Here is a 14,587-nt window from a genome sequence, read left to right as displayed (position 1 = left end):
GTGTCTCCTGTGCCGTGTTCGTCCCACATTTCTCAGAAATTTGAATTGCCTAAAATTGAAACTCCTGTGATGCAGTTTGTAGCTTGAATTCTAGAAAATAAAAAGGATTGTCACATAGCTAATTTAAGAGTAACTGTCTAGTGAAGGCTGTTCTGCAATGATAGTAAATAGATGAACATTTGCTGTGTAGGAGGATGAGAAAGCTGCTGCAGAAATTTATGAAGAATTCCTGGCTGCCTTTGAAGGAAGTGATGGTGGTAAAGTGAAAACATTTGTAAGAGGAGGAATCGTTAATGCATCTAAAGGTATAACTAATCTTTTTTGAGGGTGGTGGGTCATTTGGCTTTGAGTAGAGATGAAGATTGGCTTTGAATTGCATTTTAAAATTGGTATGTTACATCAGAAGCAGAAAAGAAAGCTTAATGCTAAAATCTGCTCTATGCTTTGACTCACTTAGGTGGGCAGTGGCATGACTTGTCTTTTAAACTTAAGTGGAAAAAATGCTTTGTTTTAAAATACCTAATCTTTGTTCTTTTTCTTCGTATTAAAAGATGTTAAATTATGTAAAGTTCCTATTATCTCTTTTTAAAATAAAATTATATATTGAATTGAATGACCAAGACTAAAGAACAGCATTCTTTCTAATGAACAGTGTTGTGCAGCATTCGTTAATAAAATTTGCTTTTGATTTGCCTTTAATTTCAGAGGAGCATGAAACAGATGAAAAACGGGGTAAAATCTATAAGCCTTCGTCACGGTTTTCAGATCAAAAAAATCAACCAAGTCAGCCATCTAACGAGAAACCTCCATCCCTCCTCATGATCGAAACCAAAAAGCCTGTAAGTTTCTTGCTTGAATATTAACCCCACACTGAAATATTTAGAATTGCTTAGAAAAAGGGCTGTGTGATCTTGCAGAGTAGCTTTATCTGCATTTATCACATGTTGAAGGAAGGTGCCTAATCCCATGGCAGATAACAAGGCGGTGAAATGCAGAGGCCCAGGAGCCCCGTGTCCAGCAGGATGCACCTGGCACTGCCTGCCCATTTGGCTGCTCCATGTTGTGTTCCTGTTGATTGGGACAGACTTCTCATGGGTGCAAATTTAGTGACTGTTGGAAAGTAACAGCATCTTCAGTCCTGAGAATTTCTGAAGTTTCAGAAGCAGTTCTTGCTGCCATCTGGATTTAGGTTTTTTTAACTTAAACCCAAAAAAATAATTTGACCTTTGCATCAATCCAAGATTTTCTTGATGAGGTTCTTTTATTTTTTTTTTTGTGGTGAAATTTGAGAAGTCTCTTTAGAAGTCCCTCTTTGAGTTGTACAAATAAATTGTAAAACTTGCACAGTTTTGAAGCTGAACACCTTGTTTTTATTTAATTTAGTTTGTCTTCTGCATGGTTTGGTAGTTTTTTTTCTTGTAAATGAAGATTTCATCATAAAAAGTAATGGAAATATTATGAACAAACATGGTCTTCGAGTCAAGTGATAATTACATATGATTACTGTTACTACTGTAGATGTGTAATGAATGTCTTGGATATCCTAAAGTCTTTTGATAGAGCTTACTACAATTTTAAAGCTTAAGTGAAACATGTACCATGCTGCCTGATAGGGTGGGAAATGAGATGTAATGTGATAATTGTGGGCAGTTTCATCCCAACCTCCTTCCAGCTTTAAACAAATCTCAGTCTTAGACTAGTGGGGTAATACTGGATGGCAGTTTTGATTTTCATTGTATGTAAAGCTCTACAGTTACAGGAATGAATTGTAGCATTTTTTTATTATGCTGAGCTCTGTTCTGTCATATGCAAGTGTTTGTACTGTAAGAATATTACTGCTTTTCAAATTTGTCATAAATACTTATGAAGTAATGCAGTTTACTCACTTGCCCTCACTTGTCCAATGGTGATTGAAGATAATGAGGTAAAAATGATTTTATTTATTTGGCAGACCCTCCCCAAAAACAAAAACAAACAAACAACTTTGCCTGGGGTGAGTAGGAAGTCCAGTTTTTCCAAAGATGTAGTGTGTAACACAATAAATATTTTGTATGTCTGCCTATTGGAAACGTTTTCATTTAAATTTGGTTATATGAAAGCAATGTTGTTGAAGATAAAATTTCACATGAGTTAGTTAGGGAACATATATTACTGTTAAAGAAAAGTAGTATTACAGTATCCATATTCTTTGTCATTCAAGAGTTTTTTCTGAAGATCTTGAACCATTTAGAGTAACTGTTTATTCAGACTGTATTTACATCCAAAAGGAAGCAAGAGAAGGAAATTCTTTTCAAATAGAATGTTTGTGGATAAAATAATTGAATATATATATGTAAAATAATTTACATATATATGTACACACATCTATCAAATTAATTAGAGCATGACAGATCGCTAGGAGCCTAGTTAGTGTCTTAGCTTCCAAGTGGAACAAACTGACAAAATACTTCAGTTACTTTAAATTTGGATGTTGTAGAGAGTGTTTTATCACACATGCTGCATTGTAAGAATGAGAAGTAACAAAGTTTAGTTTAAACTATCCTTAATTTTATATTTTCTAGCTTTGTGTTTGATAGCACTCAGTCTGAATGTTTTCAAGTCTGTTTGGTTGGTGTTTTGTTTTGCTTTTTTTTTTTTCTCCTGTAGTTTACTTCGTTTGAAAGCTGTGGGTAAAATATGCATGGAAATTATCTAAAGTTTTGTTATATACTTATGCTTTTTAATTTTGTTAATTTTGTCTTCTGAAATGTTGTCTTATATATCTTTAATTTTAGCCGTTGAAGAAAGGAGAGAAGGAAAAGAAAAAGAGTAATCTGGAACTTTTTAAAGAAGAGTTAAAGCAGTAAGTTTGACTAGTTTTTACTGTAAAGAAAGAAGATCCAAGGTTTTTGCCTTGTTTTACAGACAGTATTTGGGATCATTCGTGCAGAGCTGTTTCCTGAAGGTTTTTATTTTGTTTTCCCCCCAGATCTTTGTGAAATAACTTAATTAACACTTAATTACTCCCACTGCGGATGAGCTTGGCCTTGGCCAGCACTGGGTCCGGCTTGGAGCTGCCTGGGCTTGGCTTTGTCAGACACAGGGGAAGCTTTTGGCAGCTTCTGCCAGAGGTCACCCCTGTAACCCCCCAGTACCAAAACCTGCCCCCCAAACCCAGTACAGGGAGGGAGCAGAGACTGGGGGGAATTTGAAATATCTGTCAGACTTGGGAAGAATAGGTTTTGTCACTGTCTCTAAAGTATATCCAGAGGAATTCCAGTATGAGGTTGAGCTGTTGTGGTAATGCAGAAATAAGAGTTGTAATTCAAGTCTAGAGATGCACTTCAACTTGTGTGACATCAAAACCAAACTGAATAATGCTTGAAAAAGCAGATTCTTTCACTTTTGAATGTGTAATACAACAGAAAGAGTAGCACATATATTGAGTGCAACTGAGTACCATGTATTTATCCTGATGTTAAAGATGGAAAACAAAATAATCTGCATGCATTAGAAAACAATAAATGCAACATTTTAAATCCATACATAGCTTTTGTCAGTAATATCTGAGCTTCACTGCTGCCTGTTTGTTGGTATCAATGAGTTGAATGGACAGCCTTGTATTCCTGGTGCACAATATCTTCATATCAGAAGAACCAAATGGTTACTGTTTTGAGTACTATCTTCAGAGGTATAAACTGAAACAAAATCCTGTATGTTCTGGAAATAGTCATTTGTGTGTGCCCGTGGACATGGCCTTAGAAAAGGTAGCAGGAGAAATAGACACTAAAGAGTTGTGTGCATCTTGGAAAGTCATCTCAGTGGGCAGTGGATCTCTGACAGTTGGATGTGGAATTGGAGTCACTTTTTCAGAGCGCAGTTCTTATTCTGGTCTTGCAAACTGCTTCTCAAACCAAGTCAATTCTGTTTGAGGATAAAATACCCTGACAGTATGAATGAGGAACTATGCAACTGGAATCATTCCAGTTGATGAAACAGAAGTTCAAACATATTGGCAATTTGAAATTTTTAACAAGCCTGTCATTTAATATTAAGAATTCTCATAATTCTGAAGTTTTTTAAATCAAAATTTTAGAATAAAAACTTCAAAATGGTTTTAAGTTGTTACTTACATCCAACTTGTTTTGCAGAATACAAGAGGAGCGTGACGAAAGACACAAAACAAAAGGTAGATTGAGTCGTTTTGAACCACCCCAGTCTGATTCAGATGGGCAGCGTCGCTCAAGTAAGTAGATGTTATTTTTGATGTTAGTTTGGGCTACAAAATTTGTGGACTAAATGGTACATATTTTTCTTCCTTTTATTCAGTGGATGCTCCTTCAAGAAGAAACAGATCATCTGGTGGTAATATAGATTCTTTTCTTACTCAGTTTAATGCTGTCATTTAAATGCATAGCAGAGATTATGACTTCTTTTTTTGCTGTTTTTTTTTTCTCCATCATTTTAGTACTGGATGATTATGCACCAGGTTCACATGACGTTGGAGATCCAAGCACAACAAATTTATATCTTGGCAACATTAATCCGCAGGTAGGTTTGGAGCCAAGGAGTGCAGTGCTGGCATGGTTGGGTCTAGGTCAGTTTTTTTGTAGTATTCCTTGAAATAAATGCTCTGTACATATTGCTGCAAAAGTTAAGGTCTAGCCTACCAATCACTAGCTCGGTTAAAATTATTTTTCCATGGATATCTCCAAGCAAGGTGGATCATATCTCAAAAATTTGAGTGTCTCAGTTAAAAATGCAATTTTTAAATTCTTATTTTTGCAGTAGATTACATTGGGGAGGTGTCAATGAAGTGTTGTGTTTCAAGAAACTGAAAAAATTAAAATTTCAACATTCAAGCAATAATATGAACAAATGTCATAGAAATAGAGTAGCAAAATGCTAATTTTTTACCTTTTTTTGTGTAGATGAATGAAGAGATGTTATGTCAAGAATTTGGACGCTTTGGACCATTAGCAAGTGTTAAAATTATGTGGCCAAGAACAGATGAAGAAAGAGCAAGAGAAAGAAATTGTGGCTTTGTTGCCTTTATGAACAGGAGAGATGCTGAAAGAGCATTGAAGAATTTAAATGGTAAATGGATTTCTCAGTTTGGAGCTGTGTAATAATCTTGTAGGAATATTGAGGAGGAACTGTAAGCACATTTTCAGATCGTGACTTTAGTTTACATTGTCTGTTTTACTGGCAACTGAATGTTGTCAGACTAGAGTAACAGTGTATTGTAGTGTCCTGAACACACACTGGGGGAAGATTAATAAAACATTTCATGTCCTAGGCCTTCATTTGCACATGTTGTAGTCTGATAGACGATACAGTCATCAAACATGTAAGCAAACCTAAAGGCTGCACTTACATGGAGAAACACTGAGTGATGCAGAACCAGTTTATAACGTGATGGGTTTACTTTCACTTTTTCAGGCAAGATGATCATGTCGTTTGAAATGAAGCTGGGTTGGGGCAAAGCTGTACCTATTCCACCACATCCAATATACATTCCGCCTTCCATGATGGAGCACACCCTCCCACCTCCTCCGTCAGGACTGCCTTTTAACGCCCAGCCCAGGGAGAGGTTAAAGAATCCTAATGCTCCAATGTTACCACCACCAAAAAACAAGGAAGATTTTGAGAAGGTAACTTACAGTACCCTGGGCCATATCTCATTGTTAAATACTACATCTGTGACAGTATTGCAATGGCTTCATAGATTTGCATTGTTCAGCCTGACTCTGGCGGCCCTTAGTCTGCAAACTCACTGGCTCCCTGCTGTAGCCCAAGGGAACCTACTTAACTCCTGAAGCTCTGATTCCTGTCTGTGTTAGGGGACAGTATATTGGCTCTTGATTAATTTAGTGCTGCTTAAAATCTGGCTATCATTTTCCCCCTCCAGGCTCCCTGGATTTTTTTCTCCTACGTCCCCCCCTTTTTTTGGCTGCCAAATTGCGGTATCTAAATTGTTCTATTTAGAGAAAATCCCACATTTTAATTTGAGTAGCATTAGTTTTGCACTAGAGGAATTGATGTATGTTGTGTAGAAGGTAATTAATCTGGACATTGAGTAAGTATTTTATGCTACTTATGGAGTCAGTTTTCAAACTTTTTTTCTGGAATATTAGCTGATAAAAGGGTAAGTATCTTGTAATCACAAACCAACTTGATTTACATTTGTAAGAATTTATTGATTCTTTGAATGACACTTAATTGTCAGGGCTGTTTTTTGTAAGACTTGGGAATAAAGTAATACCAACGTGATCCAAGTCAAATAGTTTAGAATTTTCTCATAAACTTAAGAACTCCTTTCTTAATTATATTCAGCATAGTTCCTATTCAGTGCCTCAATGTACATTCTGACAGGAATGTTCTGATACTTTGCAATTAGTGAACCTTTATGGTTCGCTGACACAACCTTTGCATTTTGTGTAATTGCTTAGTTATAACTTCACAGCAGTGATTGCCTGCAAAACTTGTGATAGATGTGTAGTATTTTCATTGCATATGTATATTTTTGCTTGTTACTTGTTAACAATACTCACATATTCTATGTTTATTATCTGATGTGACTTCATATACAGACTCTGTCGCAAGCCATAGTCAAAGTGGTTATCCCAACAGAAAGGTACATGTTTTTCTTTATTATTACTGATCTAAATATAGAAAATTTCCCCTTCGGAATTTTAAAGAAAAATGGTGATGTTGAGGAAAAGGTAATGGCTTGACTGAGCAATGGTTCTTTCATGACACCTGAAAGGAATGTGTGTGATTTACAGTCTTTCTCTTCTTATCTTAATAACTCTTCTTTAGTGAGGGTAGATTTAAGTAATTATCTTTTGCATTTAATTTGAGCACTAGAGATAGTTGCAGGGTAATTTTGTGAGTGAACACTAGGGTGAAATAGCTCGTCTTACAGACACTACATATAAGTCCTGGCATAAACCTCTGAGGACTGGGATGCAGCTGTGGGGCTTTTTAATTTTTTTTTCTTTTTTTCACTTATATGTTTTATAACCAGTTCAATTAAAAATCACTTTTGATTTCTCCTATTTTTTTAAAATGTGCAGCAGTTAATCATTTTGGTCACTTGAAAACGTAGTTTTGTATTATTGCAAGGAATTATTTTGGTCCCCAGCGCTGCTCCTGCCTTCACACTAGTCTAGGAATACTCTTGCTCAGTTAAGCTAAAACCCTTTCCCAAACATAGGAACACAACACTGTTTTAAAAGTAAAGAAGCACAAAAGATTACCAAATTCTCTTTGACATTGGCCTTGGTGAGCAACACCAGCTGAACTGTCTGCGGCAGCGGGGGACCAGGAAAACATCATGGGATGGATTGGGAAAGTATACAGTTTTTGACCAGACATTGGTACGATCGGCTCCAATAAATGTGGTTTTATTATAACTGAAAACCTTTTTTTTGTTGGCCAACTTAAGCTAAATGACATTTTAAAATAATGCACTTTAAACTGTTGTTTTTTTTACTACACTGTTTTAATTGTCACAAAGTCCCTTTTTTCTTTTTTTTGCGTGTGTGGGGGGGGCAGAAAGAGATTTGTGAACTAGTTATAGTGCATTAACATACTTGTCAATAGATGCTCAAATGCACTAGTATTTTTGATGAAATTATAGGACAAGACAGTTTTTGTTGGATAGAGACTTGAATAATTAGTGCGACCAGGAGAGTCTTGATTTGAGAAACATATTGAGTATAGAACAAGTACTTGTGAAACTGTGCAGTGCTCACGGAGTAATTAGCTTTCAGAGAAAAAGATGTGTCCATTTTATTTACTGTAGCATTTCAACATATGATAAAATATGATAAGAACTCATGTTAAATGAATTGTATTTGAAGATACTTTTAATTATTCTTTTCCTAATGACTTTCAGAGTTGCTAATGACAACTGCTAAGGCTATTACACAGTGCATCATGTCATGCAAAAATGTCAGCTGACTTCAGTGAGATAATGTGTTTATTCTCCTTTAGTTAAAAATTTTCAATACCATTTTTAACATTTTTTACTTCGTAGTATTTTAAACATAAAACCTTGAGTATATACAATCAGAGGTTTTTCTGAGTAATTCACTTCCAAGTAGTCATGTCTTATACACCGAAACGCATTTAACAATCTCTTTCAGATATCGGATGTACTGAATCTGTTTTCATACATCTGAGGTCATCACAAAGCAGATGTTCTTGTTCAAGCATAAGCTGCTCTTACACAACTTTTTTTTACTGGATGAAAGACAAATTAGATGAAAACCAGTGACATCTTTCTGCGGAAGCCAGAAAAGATCACATTGGACTTGCCTAAAAATAAATGGATGGTGTAATAGCTCAGAGGCCTGAAAGCTAATTGTAGATTTGTTTCTTACTGATGTTTTCAAATACAGTTCATATAACACTAAACTTTGAGAACACTGCTTTAAATAAAATGGCTACAGAATTGTTGAGACTTTGTCCTCTTTACAATGTTTCTGGGATTATAAAAAGCAGAGAGGAAAAATCAACTGATAGCTGTTTGATTTTTTTTTTTTTGGTGTGTAATATTTGAAGTAAAAGTAGATTCAGTGCTAGATGGTCTAAAACAACATCTACTAAGTTTGCAGATGGCAGGGACAGGTTTCTATTACAACATTTTTAAGTTGAATTTTTTTTGATCTAGTGCATTATATCTGTGGCAGAACTTGGAATACTCATGGTAGAAAATAGTCACATTACTAAGAAGTGATAGAAAATTCTTCAGCTTTTCAATGTAACAGTTATTAAACTTCAATAATTAAAAAAGTGCTAAAAGGAAATCTAAAGAAATGTAAAGAACCAATATCCATTTGTGGCATCTAAGAAAATAAATTAAAAAATGTAAAAATCTGTATTTTTTTTTTGTTTGCATCACATTCAAAGGACACGAGCTATGAAGCTTTTGATATTTGTAGGTAATCTATTTTGAAAATTCAGGACCCTGTTTCCAAAAAACCTCAAAGGGGTGGAAACTGGTTATCATTATTTTTGATAAAACTAATATGAGTGTCTGCTGTTAGCATGCTTAGAAGGGACTCTTCGTTTTTAGATGGGGCTTGAAAAATGTGCACTTCACATCCACTCCTTGCCTGTCTCAGCATGTAGTGCTGAATGAAATGATGCAGATTTAAATTTTTTTTTCATTGTGATTTGGTTCACTTGGTTGTACGAGGGAGGAAACATGGGATGGTATGACATGAAATGATGGACAGTTTTGGTCTATGCCAATAGTTGAGTCTTGACCAAAAAGAAATTATCTAAATTTAATAAAACCATTGCCTTGCTTGGCATCAAGAAGGCTATTTGCTTTTGCTTTCATACTTGAATAGTTTGAAAGCTGAATGCAGTTTCTGTTGAGTATTCAAAAGTATGTGTGTTTTATTTTGAGCATAATGTTCAGCCACTTGTTCCCCTGTAGAAGTTTAGCTGACACTTCAATCTTATTTCTAGACAATGTAGATGAGGGCTTAGTTTTGGTAGTTAATTGTACTTTAGTGTTCAGTTGCCCATTTTTATGTGTATCAGGCTTCTGCTAAGCAAGAGATGGTTGTAGGCTGTGGAAATTCAGGAAAGAGGTCTCCTCTTAAATTCTTACTCTACCAGTGCTAGGTATGTTTGGATTCTTAGAATGCCCGTGTCTGTGATGCAAAGCTATAATATGTTCCATGTTACCTTATCTTTTATACAGATTTCCTAACAATACAGCAAAATAATCTCCTGCAGAGTTGTAGTATCTTAGGTGGAGTGTAGTTTTATATAGTGTTAGGTCTGAATCAATTTTTCTTTAACTGTGTTGTTGTTGTAGGAATTTGCTCGCTTTGATCCATCGAATGATAGAGTTTGTGGTTCGGGAAGGGCCCATGTTCGAAGCCATGATCATGAACCGAGAAATCAACAACCCCATGTTCAGGTGCTTATTACATTGCTTAATTTGAAATAGCACGAACTGTTTGCACTGTTGTTAGTATTTGGCATTTTCGAAATACTAATAAGAGTTGCTTTTACTGTGTCTATCTTTATGAGCAGATTTAAGCTGTACAAATGGTTATGCTGTCCTTTTATAAAGGAGAATGCGTTTTTATTCCAGTTGTTACTAATGTGTACATATAAATAAATAAAATACTATACACACAACATAAAATACATTTCTATATATATAAAATAAGTGGCATTTAACACATACTTTTCTCAGGGAAAAGTCAGTGGAACCAGTAGCATACATTTTAGAAAAAGAAAAAAATCCCCCCCAAAACAGCCAGTCTTAACTCCATGTGAAGTCTTCTCTTTCTGGAGCCTGATTTCTAACCTCTAGCAAGAGCTGGGAGTAATTTTTCTTTGATGTCAATGCAAATAGGATTAAACTTTAGCTGACATAGGGAAGTTGTGAGAATTTCCAGCTCTTGTCATTAATGGAATAAAAAAGGATCAGTTTCCAACTTTCTTGTGAAATGCAGTCTCTGAAAAACGTTTTCAGGGAAGTGCTAAATGTCCTTTTAGCAATGCTTTATTTGCAAAAAGCTTGAAGTGCTTCACTATGATTGTTATATATAAAATGAGAAAATATGCAGGGCAAAATATCCTGGCCGTTAAAAATGGACTGCTTGACCCCATATCCCCATCAGATGTTGCCAGTGTTCTGACAGACAACTTAACTGGTGGAAAGCTTTAAGTTATTTAGTATTTGATCTGAGTCACCAAACTGTGTAACTACAAGCTCCTGCACCACTTGTGCTGAGGTTGCAGTTGCTCTTGTAGTGACTCCTGGCACTGATGATTCCTCTGCTTTGCTGTGAGGTTGCACAGTTGTTCTTGCTGACCCTGTTCTGCTTTTAACTCCTGAGAAATGCTGTGCCTTTGTGGAGCTGTGCTCTCTGCTTTGCAGATTGTGTGTGTGTGTGTGGAGCAGTTGCACATGCTCTGCCCAGCTGTGCTGTGGGTGCACGTGTTTTTAGCTGTCTGGTGTTCACTTGGGGGCTAAGGTGGGATTCTGAACAGGGTTTGGTTGTTTGTTTTTATTGCTTCCTTTGAATTTGCTTCCATTCAATGATTTGTAATATGTTTTATCTCTTTTCTTTGCGGTTTGGTTTAGGTTTTTATTTGAAAACCAGACTCCAGCCCATGTGTATTATAGGTGGAAGCTTTATTCAATTCTTCAGGCAAGTAGAATTTTAGTGACAATTCATAACTTCAAGTGTAGCGAATTAGAAGAACACAAAAATAAAAATTGGGGTTTTTTTGTAGGGAGATGCTCCAACCAAGTGGAGGACAGAAGATTTCCGTATGTTCAAAAACGGGTCATTTTGGAGGCCACCACCGTTGAATCCATACTTGCATGGGATGTCTGAAGAGCAAGAAACGGAAGCGTTTGTGGAGGAACCGAACAAGAAGGGTGCACTTAAGGAAGAGTATGTACTACCATCCATTTATAGTGATGTTTTAATTGCTAGTCTCCTTGTTTTTCCTCTGGTGGTTTTTGTATATTTTTATTTTTTTTATTTTATATATATTTTGTATATTTTTGTATATTTTTTTAATATGTCATCCCTAAATTGTTGTCATACTTGTCATAGTATTAATTTACATGTCTAAGTGTCTCTTAAACTCAGTGCTTTTCAGTTAGTCTGTTTTGATCATACTTGTTGCTAAATATGTTCTGGATTGGGTTAGATTTGTCATCACTGAACAACAAGTCCTTTCATTCCAGTTCTTACTAACCCTTAATTTGAAAGGGATTGGGAAGATGAGAGCTTTTCCTCACTTTCTGTTGCTGTCTGTAGGTGAGGATATACAGCACCTTTCCCAACACTTCAAGAGCTAAACAGTTATTATAATCTTAAACTTATTGATGCTGTTGATCAGGAATAAAAATTGGGAACAGCTATTAATAAGCAGGAAGAGCCAGATCACCAGTTCTTTGCTGTGAATTGTCAGTGTGCTGGGGGTTGCTGTGCTAGTGGAAATAGAAATCTGGTTTTCTTAATTGTGCTGCTGTTGTTCCAACTGTTATTAGCATATGGATTTTTTTTTCTCATTTTATTCTTCTCAGCATAGTCACTATACCAGTCACAGTTTTGAAGGTTTTAATTCACATTTATTTCTTATACCTTCTTTTGGAAAGGCTCAAAAGGATACTTTTTTGAGAATGTTCTCTAAATGTGGAGGTCAGGGAAAATGTGATGTAATTGTTTTTTACTGGTTTTCTGAATCTAGTGTTTCTTACTCTAGAAATTACTTTTATGCTTTAGATTTGTCCGGTTTGGTTTAGGCTTAAACTAAATCCAAAAAGATAATTACCTTATTAGAGAAACTGATGTGTTGCATTAGGTATTTCTCAGTTATTTTTCCTTGATTTCTCTATGTAGTCAAGACTTGAGTGGGAATTTTTTGTGCTTTATGTAATGTTGATGCATAAATTCATGAGCCACTGAAAGAACTGAGGTAATGGAATATAAAAACATTTAAAATTGCTTTTCTTCTAAAGATGGAAAATTAAAAAGTCATTAAATGAAAATTCCCCAAAGTACCTTTAGTTTTATATTGAAAGTGTTGAAATTCCTGCTATTTCAGACAGAGGGACAAACTAGAGGAAATTCTCCGTGGATTAACCCCTCGGAAGAATGATATTGGTGATGCAATGGTTTTCTGTCTAAATAATGCGGAAGCTGCTGAAGAAATTGTTGACTGCATCACAGAATCACTGTCCATTCTCAAGACTCCTCTTCCTAAGAAGGTGTGTAGATTTTCTACGTTCTCGATTTTTTGGGGGAAGAGCTCACTTAGCAGCATGAGCATATAATTTGTAAGCATTATTTCATAAGTTTCAGATAATGTTGAGGTTTTGTACTAAAATGTGGGCTTGGATTTAAATATGCTTTTTTCCTGGAGTTTTGTTACATATTTTTAATTTTTCTGGACTTGCTTGTAAACAATGTTCTGCCTTACTGGGAAGTTGAAAATGATCTGTTCAAACAAGGCAGTTAAAATTGGAATGTTGTGATTTCTCCTTTGTAATACTGTGTTAATATGTTAGTTAGTACCCTCAAGCATAACAGGGGGCTAATTTCCTCTTAGCACGTGTATTAATAATATAGCTGTGCTACACTTAGTTCTAATTAGGTACTTCTAGACAGTTAAAGCTGTGTTGTATCCTTTCTGGAAACATGCACATGTTCTCAGGATAATTTAAACTGGAGTTAATTTGAAGGTTCTTTATTGCAGATTGCAAGATTGTATCTGGTGTCAGATGTGTTATACAACTCTTCAGCTAAAGTTGCCAATGCTTCCTACTATAGAAAATTGTAAGTATAATATTTTAGGCGATTGGCAGTTAAAAAAATTCTTATATTCATCTCTGTATGTACATCTCTGGATAAACGTGGTTGTAGAGAAATTCAAACTTTTCTATGATGCTGCTATTACAGACTGATGTTATCTATATCTGTTTGCATGAAAATGTATAAGATGTAGCATGTTGGTAATGCAAAAAATGTATATGCCCTATGTAAGGGAGCACTTGCATGGAACTCCATAAAGGTGAGCATAATGCATGTGCCTCTTTACAGAAAGAGCCTGTAGCTAATATTCAAGATGTGGTATAGCAAAGAATTCATGCAAAGAAGTAAAATTTTGAAACAGATTTATTTTTATTAAAGTGTGGGGGTTTCAACTCCCTGTGAACTTTGCAGAAGGTACGAGGGGATTATGTACTTTATTTCTAAGGTGCTGAGCAGAATTTAGGAAAAATGTCCGAGGGACAGTATCTTTGTCTTACTAGATGTTTGTGTCTACTCCTGGAGTCTCTCAGATGCTATGGCAGCATGATGGGAAATATTCAGCATGTTATGGAACTCCAGAGATTGCAGTTGATGTTTCCTGTTGCAGTGTGTCTGTGCTGTGCTGGTTTATTTTTTGCACATTGAGAGAAGCTCAAGGGAAGTCAGGCAGCTGTTGCTCACTGTGCTTTCACTGAGAGCCTCACTGAGTAAACTAGAATAGAAACATAACTAAGATTTAAAACAAATAAAATACAAATTGCATTTTGAGACAATTCTTTCACTGTATTTAAGGTTGTAAAACTCCTTTTATTGTCCTCCAGTCTTTCCAGGGTGTATAAAGAGACTGCAGCAGATGTGAAGATCTCCCTTCACAGTTCTGTTGTTGTCCAAGGTGATTTGATATATAGTAATCATATTTGCTTTATAGTTCAGTTCATGGCTACAGTAGGGATCAGAACCTTGTGCTTTTGAGTCCTGTGTCCCAGGTATTTTCATGAATTATGTATGTCCAGAAACATATATTACAAAGTTTAACTAAAGAAATGTATATGTTTAATTCTAGTTTTGAAACAAAATTATGTCAGATATTCTCTGATCTCAATGCTACTTACCGTACAATACAAGGCCATTTACAGTCTGAAAATTTCAAGGTATGTATTTCATTGTTATTTACATGACATAGAAGTCATATAAATAGATGTCCTGCACAAGCGATTGCATACTATGATAAGTGGCTTAGACATCGAGGTTCCTAATTAGGCTTTAAAAAAAAAGAGTTTTCTCTTTTGCAAGGATAG

At 35.5% G+C, this 14,587-nt stretch overlaps 1 protein-coding gene across 4 annotated transcripts in view; it reads left to right on the top strand.

Annotated features, from left to right (window-relative positions):
- Positions 1–14,587, top strand: part of U2SURP (U2 snRNP associated SURP domain containing) — a 42,894-nt gene that overhangs the window by 10,917 nt on the left and 17,390 nt on the right. For 2 of the 4 annotated variants that reach the window (XM_027686030.1, XM_027686032.1), the window contains 15 exons: positions 191–305; positions 706–839; positions 2,775–2,842; positions 4,131–4,225; positions 4,309–4,344; positions 4,448–4,530; positions 4,911–5,076; positions 5,422–5,633; positions 6,573–6,616; positions 9,821–9,925; positions 11,105–11,171; positions 11,257–11,420; positions 12,583–12,745; positions 13,234–13,313; positions 14,353–14,440. In XM_027686030.1, coding sequence (XP_027541831.1) covers positions 191–305; positions 706–839; positions 2,775–2,842; positions 4,131–4,225; positions 4,309–4,344; positions 4,448–4,530; positions 4,911–5,076; positions 5,422–5,633; positions 6,573–6,616; positions 9,821–9,925; positions 11,105–11,171; positions 11,257–11,420; positions 12,583–12,745; positions 13,234–13,313; positions 14,353–14,440 — 1,620 coding nt within the window. Of the gene's footprint in view, positions 1–190; positions 306–705; positions 840–2,774; positions 2,843–4,130; positions 4,226–4,308; positions 4,345–4,447; positions 4,531–4,910; positions 5,077–5,421; positions 5,634–6,572; positions 6,617–9,820; positions 9,926–11,104; positions 11,172–11,256; positions 11,421–12,582; positions 12,746–13,233; positions 13,314–14,352; positions 14,441–14,587 lie in introns of those variants that run through there. The other 2 variants (XM_027686031.1, XM_027686033.1) reach the window with 2 other exon arrangements.

Source organism: Neopelma chrysocephalum, unplaced genomic scaffold, assembly GCF_003984885.1.
Source record: "Neopelma chrysocephalum unplaced genomic scaffold, ASM398488v2 Primary Assembly neopelma1_70, whole genome shotgun sequence".
NCBI lineage: Eukaryota > Metazoa > Chordata > Aves > Passeriformes > Pipridae > Neopelma > Neopelma chrysocephalum.
Note: the sequence above shows the minus strand (reverse complement) of the source record. Positions and strands in the feature narration are given on the sequence as shown.